This window comes from Neodiprion fabricii, chromosome 5 (assembly GCF_021155785.1).
Source record: "Neodiprion fabricii isolate iyNeoFabr1 chromosome 5, iyNeoFabr1.1, whole genome shotgun sequence".
NCBI lineage: Eukaryota > Metazoa > Arthropoda > Insecta > Hymenoptera > Diprionidae > Neodiprion > Neodiprion fabricii.
In genome coordinates, this window is record NC_060243.1 from 2,624,090 (window position 1) to 2,634,199 (window position 10,110).

Consider the following 10,110-nt stretch of genomic DNA (forward strand, 5'->3'; position numbering starts at 1 on the left):
CAAAATAGCCGCGGTTATTTTGACTAACGCAGCAGCGATCGCTCGTATGACTCGGTGACGTCACGCGTCAACGGTTGCATTTGAATTTCTAAAAATAATCATCAAGTGACAGTAACGGTTGCCGTAACACTGTCGCGTAGTATTTTGCTATAATTTCACTCAATTTGCTTAACGTCAATCGACGGATAACAATGGCTCACCTTAAAACGCCGAAAATGCAGAAGTTCCAAAATAAGACTGAGACTGAAAGTGAGCTCAGCACCCCTCTAAAGATACCGGCGTCGCCGTTCCTGCACAAAATAGGTTATGGCACTGGTAAGTACGTATGAAAGAATCCGATAATCGAGAAGTTGAATGGCCTGTCACTTGGTATCGTTCAGTTTTATTTCGGAATTAAAAACATCGCACACTCCAATATACTCAGGTGTCCATGTGTTCACTCTGGAAAGATCACCCAAAGTCGGTTTTACCAGATCACCATGGGCTATAAAAAAGGTAAGCGGCTTAGGCAAGAGGAATCCACACTACAGTAAGCGAATCCAAATCGAAGCTGACATACTGCGAAACCTAAATCACCCAAATGTCGTCGGCTACCGAGGTTTTGTCACGGATGTTGACGGCATGCCGTGCCTTGCAATGGAACAGCTACACTTGTCACTAGGTATTGGCTAGCACCCTGTAATTCGTTTTTATAAATTCACTCCAAATATGCTACAGTATTTCACTGAAAATCTGTGATGGTCTACACATTCTCAAACACAGGCGACATGATCGAGGACATGGTGAATGATGGTATCGCTGAGCCGTTTCCAGCTGCAAATATACTTGGCATCAGTTTTGAGGTCGTGAAGGGCTTGGAGTACCTTCATCATGAAGCTCACATTCTGCACGGCGATGTTAAAAGCTTTAACATCTTGATATCCAAAGATCGAGCCAAAGCCAAACTTTGTGACTTCGGAGTCTCCGTCCCTCTGACAGATTCCTTAGAAATGGACGTATCGAAGGCTCAATATGACTACATTGGTACCGAGTGCTGGTCAGCACCAGAAATACTGCAAGGTAAAAGCATATTATGACATGTAGCTAAGCGAATTAGCCACATTAGAATCACATCTTCATCAATCGAAGTCACAAGTTCATTTCTCAGGATTGCAATTATGATGGTAAATTTTTGGTCCAATGGAATCCATAAATATGACTGATCCTGCCATAAGGTAGCGTGGCCGAGCGGTCTAAGGCGCTGGTTTAAGGCACCAGTCTCTTCGGAGGCGTGGGTTCGAATCCCACCGCTGCCAATATTTTTATTTTTCTAAAAATAGATCCTTGATTGGACACTCATGAGCATAGTTCTTTTATAAAATTAAATAGCCTATTCTTGATATTTTTGAATATTTTATCATAGATGCACGTATAGTTACCAACAAAGCAGACATGTGGGCTTTTGGTATAGTCGTGTGGGAGATGATATCTTTATCTCTGCCTCATGTCGAGTCTGAAGAAGATTCATTGGATGGTAGCTACTTGGAAAATCCAGAGACAGAGCCAATGAACGTTCCTAGGTCTGATAGTTTCGGATTTTGCGAAACTGCTTCACGAAAATATGGTAAAATGCGATATTTAATTACTAGAAATACCACGTAGCTCATTTTTAATGTGCACGGAAACATGTATTTTACTAATGTTTAAACAAACGATGATATTTGCAACAATTATAGGTACGAGGCCTGCACTACCAGCGATTAACCTGGGACCAGAGTACCAAAGAGTTCTCAAGCTATTTCATGCTTGCACTGATTCGGACTACAAGTCTCGCCCTAGTGCCAAAGGAGTGGTGACGTTTTTTAATAACTACGTTCGTATCAAAGCAGAGGACAATTACTTCTGGTAGAGGGGAGTTTTTTATTTACAAATCCAGTGCTTTAGTACGAATTCTTTTTATTGACCAGATCTGAAACTAAGGGTGCGAAATAACGAGACGAATGCTGTTCTTTTGACACATCGTAATTCAACCGTTTGAATAATCATTCAACTTCATTAATTACATAATATTTGCTTTTGTTACTTTGACCGTGAACGGCACTTAAAGTCAAACAAAGTACTAAATTTAACGACAATTAACCGATGGTTATAACGAAATTCACGATTGAAGCGTAATTGCAGCAGATGATTAGGCCAAAATATCGAAGCTTATCACAACTGATCCACAACTCTCTTAATTAAATTTGCTGGTCCATGTTTTTTACCAACATTAGAAGAAAATGGCTATAAGTATTAGTACGAGTACAATAAGACTTATAACTATTAGGATCTTGATTTTCCTCTGCAAGAATACGAAAAAGACGTGTCAGTTATTTATCAAATTCTATAGTCTTAACTGTACGTATATGTATTATTGAATAGTGTTATTTCGATTATCAGTATATTTTATGATACCTTTTTGTACTTGTGACCTTTTTTTTCCGCCTTGCTCAGATCAAAACGGCCATTATCAACGTTGTCTGTCGCTATTCCGGCGAAGTATTCAACACAGTTTAATCTTTCGCTCTGCAAATAATAATGTACGTAGCGAAAGTTTATTTTTATATTTTACAGACAGCAAAGTTAATACTGACTTGTTTTTCGACTAGAAATGCCATCTCTACGAACATATCCCGAACTTCAACAATCGATTTTTCAATTTTAAGAAACTCTTCGTGCCTCGTCTGTAGATCCGACAACTGCTGCCGCACGGCACTTGTGTCCTGTAAAATCTGTTGGGGAAAGTGAATGTTTAGTGATAAAATAACGTTTTACCGGCTATTTGGACTCGAAACATAACTAGCAACACTCACATTGTCCACAAATAAATCAGTTTCCTTACTGTCGAGCATCTCCTGAAATTCTTCGTTGGTACACTGCTTCTGCGCTGGGAACCAAAGAGTTGAAAATGAAAAACGGAATACTTCAATTAAAATTGATTAGTATATGTAATCATTACTCAGCAATTTCTGTTGATACAGTAGTGATGTATATTTCTCCTGATATCTTAGCAAAGATTCGTTGTATTCCCTCATAACTTCCCCAAATAATCGCGACATCGTCGAATACTGTAATATTTTTATTCTCATGTGTATCGGTCCTTCCTTCGCCGTTTCAACCGACAAATCTTCCACCAGCGTAATTTCCTTTTCCATGTCTGAAAGTAAATAAATTTCGGGTTGCAAAAATCGGTCTTACATCAGGCATTTTAAATCATTAAACCTGATAGTTTGATCGAATTCGAAATAATCTTTGAATTATTTGTACCAAGGTTTTCACGATACCTCAATTAAGTATCGATACAGCACGTTTTCTTTATCATTTTCACGCAATTGGTGAAAGGTTGAAAAATTTAGATTTTCAACGATTCGTCGATTACAAGCAATCATGTTATCGAGTTTTGTTCGTTTCGCGCCACGCGCGCAATGCATGCCGGTCGTTGGATAACCGGCAATGTAAACAGTCAAGTTCGTTCCGAATATGGTGAGGTTATGTCCGCGTTGATTTTGAGCTCGCGAAGAGTCTGACAGTATCTAATTAACAGTGAAGAATATCGAGTGATGTTACGATGGAGCCGTTGCAAATATTTGAAGATTTCAGGCTGGACAATCTGGACGAATCGTGGGTGAAATCTGTGTGGGAAAGTGAGTTTCTAACCTTCGACGACATCCCCGCTGCCTATCTTGACTATTTAAATAGCGAGGACATGGATGTATTGCTCAAGGATTCATCGACGGTAATAAAAAACTGGATGTGCGAGGGCGCCGCCAGCGACGGCGCCGATATTCAACGGACCGAGGTATCCTGGCAAACTTTAATAGCGCTAAACGTTAATCCACGCAGTTTGCTGCCCGTTTTAGGATACTTAATGAAAAACGGAAATTCCTTTGACGCCGACGAAGAAGCCAGGCAGCCTTGCCTCAAGGCAACCAGCCTCTACTTTGTCCTTCTCTCTGTACCTGGAAGCAATGCATTTCAAGTCTTTCACCTGAACCTGTATCACTTGGCGCTGAAGACATTTATGCTGTCCGACCGCCTTGTCCAAAAGTCCAGACAACAAGGGAAACGCGTCGATCCTAGAGATGCTTACAATTCAGATGACGATGAAGGTGATATGGAGCTCTTTGATTCCGAAAAACTCACGCTGTGTAAGGGGCTAAATAGCGTCATGTTCGACATAACTACTATGCTGAGGGGTTTTCATCTCTGCGATCAGCCAAGGTCGTTGGAAATCACTGTTCACTCGCTGATAAAAGTTACAGGTCTTTCTAAAGAAGTGATTAACTTCGAGACGAGAGCAGTGAGGCAGGAGGCATCGGTGAACTCCCTTTCTTACAATGCCTACATTGCCCTAAGCTTACTCTGCGATGCTCATCATGGAGCCGTGGATGTGACGATACGTCTTATAGCCAAATACCTGCTACCAAGCCTGGTGTCCAATCAAGATGGATTACTGCCTAAGGAATTGTCTGCGGTCAGAGAATCGATGACAAATTTTGTAAAGAAACTGCTTATAGCTCATCAGAAAGATGCCCATTTAGGCGTGACAACTCTGATTCAACATCTGATGGTAAAATGTCCCGAGAGAGTGGAAGCAAGAACAAAGCAGGCAGCTCTTATATTCAAACTGGTTAATTCCTGCAAGGATGAAGTCTACCTCAAAGCTGTCGAGGACCTGATTGTTCTTGCACACAACAACAAAGTCCTCTTGAGGATATTTGCCGAGGAAATAATGGGAAGATTTTTGACCGATAATACCAGTACTACAAGTCAACCGAATCAAAAAGTTAGGAAAGCCCTTCTTGCAACAGTTTTATCCAGGTGCCTTGACTCCTCGAGTCTAGTTAGAGGAAAAGCGATGTCAATTTTTGCCGACTGCACAGATCCGCAGAACAGTGTGACCTTGAACATGGTGAAAGAAATTTTTGACGAATCTAATTCAGATAAACCCTTGCCGAGTCTGAATACTCTACAGCAATCTATATTTGAAGACCGTGACCCTCTACCGGGCTGCAGTACCGTGGCCTGTGTGCTCGCAGCAAGGGTTGAAGATGAGCGAGCGTTCGTACGTCGTAGCGCGCTACAATCACTAGGCAATTTGGTAGATTTCTACCCAGGGATACTGAATACCCTGACACCTGCCCTGGGTCTACACTGCAGAGATCCTGCAATACTGGTACGTCGATACGCCGTTCAAGTATTCACCCAGCTTGTGGAAAAATTCCCGGAGCATCCGCTATTAACCCAGGACTGGGTCAGGAATGTTTTGCCTCAGATTTTTGATGTGGAAATGAAAGTGCAGGAAAAGGTTCTTGAGTCTTTGCAGCAATTGATCATCGCTAATGTCACGCGGCTGGATGACGACGACTTACTCCCAAAAGCGGACTTGCCGTGGCTGATACTAAACCAAATAACTGAACAAAAGATGAGAAAACATCTGACCAAGGCATGCGCTGTCTGGGCAAAGACTTCTGTACTCACAAATTCTTTGATCACGAAAATTATGTCGCATCTTGACAGCCGCAATGATATACCAGCCCTGGTCTTGTTGACGGCAATCGCTAACTATAGAGAATTGTCAAATATAAGTAAATATTTTCAGAATTACAAAGAAATTCTATGCCGAGACACTTATCAGGCAAGTTTGGTCATCGAATTGCTGAGGAATTCTTGGCCAAACTTGGATGATGCTTTTTTAAAGAAAATGCAGGTGGACCTATTTAAAACACTGTGTTGCTTTCAAGTGAACTTCAACCTTGTCGGCATTTGCTGTGACTTGTATACAGATGTAACAAAGTACCTGAATCCTGAAAATGGAGATCAAATTGTTAAACAGAACTCTCTGCACCTCATGAAGCTATCCGAAACTCTACTGGAAAAATTCATAGATCACGAAGACAACGAAGAAGATGCTCTTCAGACATACTTGAAAGCAATGTCCACTTTGAGTAACGCTTCCCATTTGTGCGTTGGCTCAATTTCTCCATCCACGTTGCGCGTACTAGAGGGAATAGTTGTGGAGTGGGATTCGTTGCCAGATGCAGTAAGGCATCTCCATGAACTAAGAGCAGCAGCCGTTACCGTTTTAGGGCAACAAGCAATGAGGGACAGAGAAATTGCTCAGGAAATAATGCCAATACTTGGCCACATAATGCGGATGAGTACCGCACAGTCTTCTGATGTCCAAGCAGCTGTGAAGGTGAACGCAGCCAAAGCTCTGGCCGATATTTGTGTGCGATTCACAGCCTTGGTTGAACCTTATTTGCCCGATATGTGCGTCAGCATGAAGGACCAAAACCCGATAATTCGAGAAGCTATAGTCGTACTTTTCATCCAGCTTCTTCTCGAAGACTTTATTAAAGTCAAGGGACCTTTCTTCTTTCATATTTTAACAATGCTCACCGATACAGATGAGATGGTACGCGACCTTACGGTCTTCCTCATAAACGAAAGATTGTTGGTGAAGAACAAGACTCTGATATTTAGGCAGTTCTTGGAGAGCATTTTTCACTATAACAATTTGAAGCTGCCAAAAAAATTCTCCAGTAATGTCATCGGCCAAAGAGCATTGAAGGCCTTGACACTACCTGGGCGGAGAAATAAAAATCACCGTAGAGTGATTTACAATTTTATGCTAGAGCACTTGGAACCTGTTGAAAAGGTGAAAATTGTCGCACGGCTTACAAGTGAAATATTATCTGCAATTATAAGCGGGGCAATAAATGTTCAGAAAGAGGAAGGGCTGTCCGTACTCAAAGATTGCTTGTACATATTGTCTAGAGAAGAATTGCATCCAACTTCATGCTCAAAACGTACAGAAGATGATTCTCAAGATGAAAGTTTGCCAATTGAAAATCTGCCCGTTAATAACACTGTGAATGCTGTTGCAAATGAGATGAAAAAGCAGAGGGTTGAGGTCCTTGTGCCGACTCTCGTTAAGCTTAAGAAAATGTTCATAAAACTCTCTTCTCCGTTTGCAAGCGATGTTGCAAGGTATTACTTAAAAATTGTCGCCGAATACAAGAAGGAGCAGCTTCTGAACCTTTTCAGCGAGTATCCAGCAATAGAAAAAGAAATCGAAGAGGATAGAAAGTGAGTAGCTGTGCAGTCTAATCACAACGTTACAATTTACAATTGGTAAAATTTGTTTAACTGTAAATATTTCTATTTCTTTCCAGCCTGCTAATTCCCCACGTATCATAGTAAATCTATATATTTTGAATAATCTATTCAGGAAATATGGGTCTAATACTTTCGTCGACGATGCAGATGCAGATGCGGAAACTGCCGAACAGCAAACAAATCTAGCACTGATTAGACAGGAGCGGATGCCAAAAATTGTACTGCGACGATTGTCAACGCTAACTTATCCTGGTATGAAAAATTGGCGAAGCCCTTCCCAGGCTTCTCAATCTGACGAGCAATCATCCCAATTTGAATATTCGAGAAGCCAAACTCCGTTACCATCACCAATTGCATATGCAGAAATCAGCTCACCACCTTTGTGTCAACCTGGTCCTAGTCTAAATAGTACTCCAACAATGTCTAAATCTAGAAATTCGCGTCATTCACTACAGTGCAGCCCCATCCATGCAGGGAATAATTATGTTTACAAAAATCTCAAATACAAGGGAGTGCCAATTATTTCTGAGGAAGATGACGAAGAAGAACCGTTACCCGTTCAAAGGAGAAAAATAGTTCCTAGAAAATTACGCTGTCAGAGTCCTCAATGTGAGGAAGCACCAATGGAAATTGGCACTACGAAGGAACGTTCAAAGTTCGTACGGCATTCCGATTAGGTGAGCTTTTGTAACAAATATACCAAATATCATCGAAATTCTGACCTTGCACCTTTCTTGATAGACAACCATATATTCATACCTTTCAGTTTCTTCTGAACGCGAGTTGCCGTCTCCGAGATGACTTGCGTCCGAGTATCCAGTTCAACCTGAATTTCTGTGGGATGTCAAGAACAAAACTTTAAACAATGTAAGTAGAGACATTTTATTTTAATTTTCCGACTTACCTCGATTATTATAGGAAAGAACGTCATTATGCAATTCCTTGATAACATTTGAATTGTCTGCAATTAGTTGGATCAACATACGGGTTTCCTCTACCTTTTTTTAACACCACAGAACAACGTGAAAAATTCAACTTTTATTATTATTATTATTATTATTATTATTATTATTATTATTATTATTATTATTATTATACACATTTTAATCCTAGATACTTATTTATTTTAATTTCTTATTATATAGTGTACTCACTTCCTCCAAAACTTTGTTTAGCTTTTTATTTTGAGATATTTGTATGTGCACATCTTGGAGAAATCCGGTTCCAAATGAAGCGCTGTGCTTACGTGCCTAAAAAACGATTATAATTTATTTAACATTCCATTGTGTTTGCTCGACTTTATACAGTCTCAGTAATAATTAATAAAAACTAACACAGTTTAAAGTGCGGCCTAGAAAACTGTATCATTGTTCTAATTTCGCAAAAGAAAGCGTGACGATGAAAGCATGTATTAAAATTCGTACTGCATTTCGTCAGTGTGTTTGCGTATTTTCTTTTTCTCATTATTGTTTACACAAAGAAATTATTTTTTTATTTCAATATTCTCATCGATATTAAATATATTTTGTCAGTGTGAAAAAGATGAAAATTGAAAATGAGACATTATGCCATGTGTCAGAAAGAAGATAAGAAATTCGGAACTGTGACAGTCATTACAAATTTAAAAAAAAAAAATCAATTGAATATTCACGTGACACTTCATAATAGCCTGAGAGTTCATGGTATGAAAACTGAAAACTCAAAAACCACACGAAATCAATATGAATAAATATATATTAGTTAATAGAAAACTGTGTTCGTGAATGTTAGAAAGAAAAAAATTTCTGTACTAACTGCACACAAGTCAGGCAATCGATCCCGAGTCATGTTGATTCCATACGAAATCCAGTACCGTTCTAAGTGAGAAGTAAACCAAACAAGGTGTATGCCTTATTATCAGTCTTATCAGCACGCTATAGATAATAGATAAAATACTCATAATAATGATAAATTTTTCCACGAAGCGTTGATGATGCACTTGCTAATTACATTTTAAAGCTTTTATGACTGCTTGTAATGTGGCGACAAATTTTTTTCATACCGCGTGCCCTACTTCAACAATAAATTTATCCTCTAGTACACTCGTGAATTAAACTAGTTCACATCGCACGGGCCATGTTTTGCATCTGAAGTGAAATAGGAAATAGACACTTTAGCAGCTGTAGTTACAAGGCCGAAGTTGAGACCATTACGGTAGATGTGCCTATTTTCTATTTTAATTCTTCGTTTCTAGTTTTTGTAAAAATTCTCTGCCTTATCAAGGTTCTTTTTTTCAAAGAAAAAAATTGATACATTTTTTATTTCCTTCAGTAAACACAAAACGACGTTAATGTGTAAACAACCAGGATAATAAGCGTGAACCGGTATGCTAATAGTTTACATACCAACATTGTCGTACAAAAATTTAGTACCTTATTGAATATAAATAACGATATTTTTTTAAAAACTGCAAAATGTCTGTGATTATTATTACCTATACGGTATTCTAAATAAAGAAAATAAAGGTGGTCAAGTTTGTTTTGTTCTCTCATATTAAGTTTCGTGTATAAATAACTAGTTTTTATACTTACATACATTTATAAAACAGAAATGAATGCATATATTATTTTAATATAATACTTGTTACATAAGATGGAATAAATAAGCAGAACTGCAAGTTTCCATGACGATAATTATTTATTTAATTTCTCTCTTTCTCAATATATATAATATATATCTCAATTTTTTTTGCAACAATAACAATACAGATTAATTATTAACGAGTTAAATAATATTAACTAGTATAATAATAATAACAGTAAAGGTAATAGGAAGACGGACAGAATACTAAAATACTTAAGAGTACAGTAAATAATGGTGTTAACACGTCGCGTTATGCGTTATATAATTATTACAGTATTTTCATTTCATCAAGGAAAAAATCATTCCAAATGTAGCCAAGTAGACGAGCGAATGACAGTGGACTGAATG

The 10,110-nt window shown here is 38.7% G+C and overlaps 3 protein-coding genes and 1 non-coding gene across 7 annotated transcripts; 3 read left to right on the plus strand and 1 right to left on the minus strand.

Moving 5' to 3' along the window:
• Window positions 1-91: 91 nt before the first annotated feature.
• Window positions 92-2,808, plus strand: LOC124183546 (lymphokine-activated killer T-cell-originated protein kinase). 2 transcript variants are annotated; one of them, XR_006871002.1, is made up of 6 exons: window positions 92-315; window positions 425-661; window positions 763-1,059; window positions 1,403-1,603; window positions 1,716-2,558; window positions 2,628-2,808. XR_006871002.1 is itself a non-coding variant. In XM_046572179.1 (5 exons), exons 1-5 carry the CDS (start codon window positions 192-194, stop codon window positions 1,886-1,888), a joined length of 1,032 nt encoding a protein of 343 aa, XP_046428135.1. In that variant the 5' UTR covers window positions 92-191; the 3' UTR covers window positions 1,889-2,808. The 2 variants fall into 2 exon arrangements, 1 of the variants encoding a protein (XP_046428135.1); XM_046572179.1 differs by having other exon boundaries at window positions 1,716-2,808.
• Trnal-aag lies at window positions 1,214-1,295 on the plus strand. The gene has a single exon. It is a non-coding gene; the product is annotated as a tRNA-Leu (tRNA).
• LOC124183549 (syntaxin-1A-like) lies at window positions 1,853-9,069 on the minus strand. Its single transcript, XM_046572183.1, has 9 exons — window positions 8,935-9,069; window positions 8,295-8,390; window positions 8,045-8,138; window positions 7,900-7,974; window positions 2,978-3,175; window positions 2,832-2,905; window positions 2,613-2,750; window positions 2,434-2,544; window positions 1,853-2,320 (listed from the first exon to the last, which is right to left on the minus strand). The coding sequence occupies exons 1-9, from the start codon at window positions 8,965-8,967 to the stop codon at window positions 2,249-2,251; spliced, it is 891 nt and encodes a 296-aa protein (XP_046428139.1). The 5' UTR covers window positions 8,968-9,069; the 3' UTR covers window positions 1,853-2,248.
• On the plus strand, window positions 3,424-8,849 carry LOC124183531 (condensin-2 complex subunit D3-like). Of its 3 annotated transcripts, XM_046572157.1 has the most exons (4): window positions 3,472-7,110; window positions 7,253-7,817; window positions 7,907-8,007; window positions 8,112-8,849. In XM_046572157.1, the coding sequence occupies exons 1-2, from the start codon at window positions 3,587-3,589 to the stop codon at window positions 7,815-7,817; spliced, it is 4,089 nt and encodes a 1,362-aa protein (XP_046428113.1). In that variant the 5' UTR covers window positions 3,472-3,586; the 3' UTR covers window positions 7,907-8,007; window positions 8,112-8,849. The 3 variants fall into 3 exon arrangements, with proteins under 3 accessions (XP_046428114.1, XP_046428115.1, XP_046428113.1); XM_046572158.1 differs by lacking the exons at window positions 7,907-8,007; window positions 8,112-8,849 and having other exon boundaries at window positions 3,424-7,110; window positions 7,288-7,474; XM_046572159.1 differs by lacking the exons at window positions 7,907-8,007; window positions 8,112-8,849 and having other exon boundaries at window positions 3,424-7,110; window positions 7,197-7,395.
• Window positions 9,070-10,110: the final 1,041 nt, after the last annotated feature.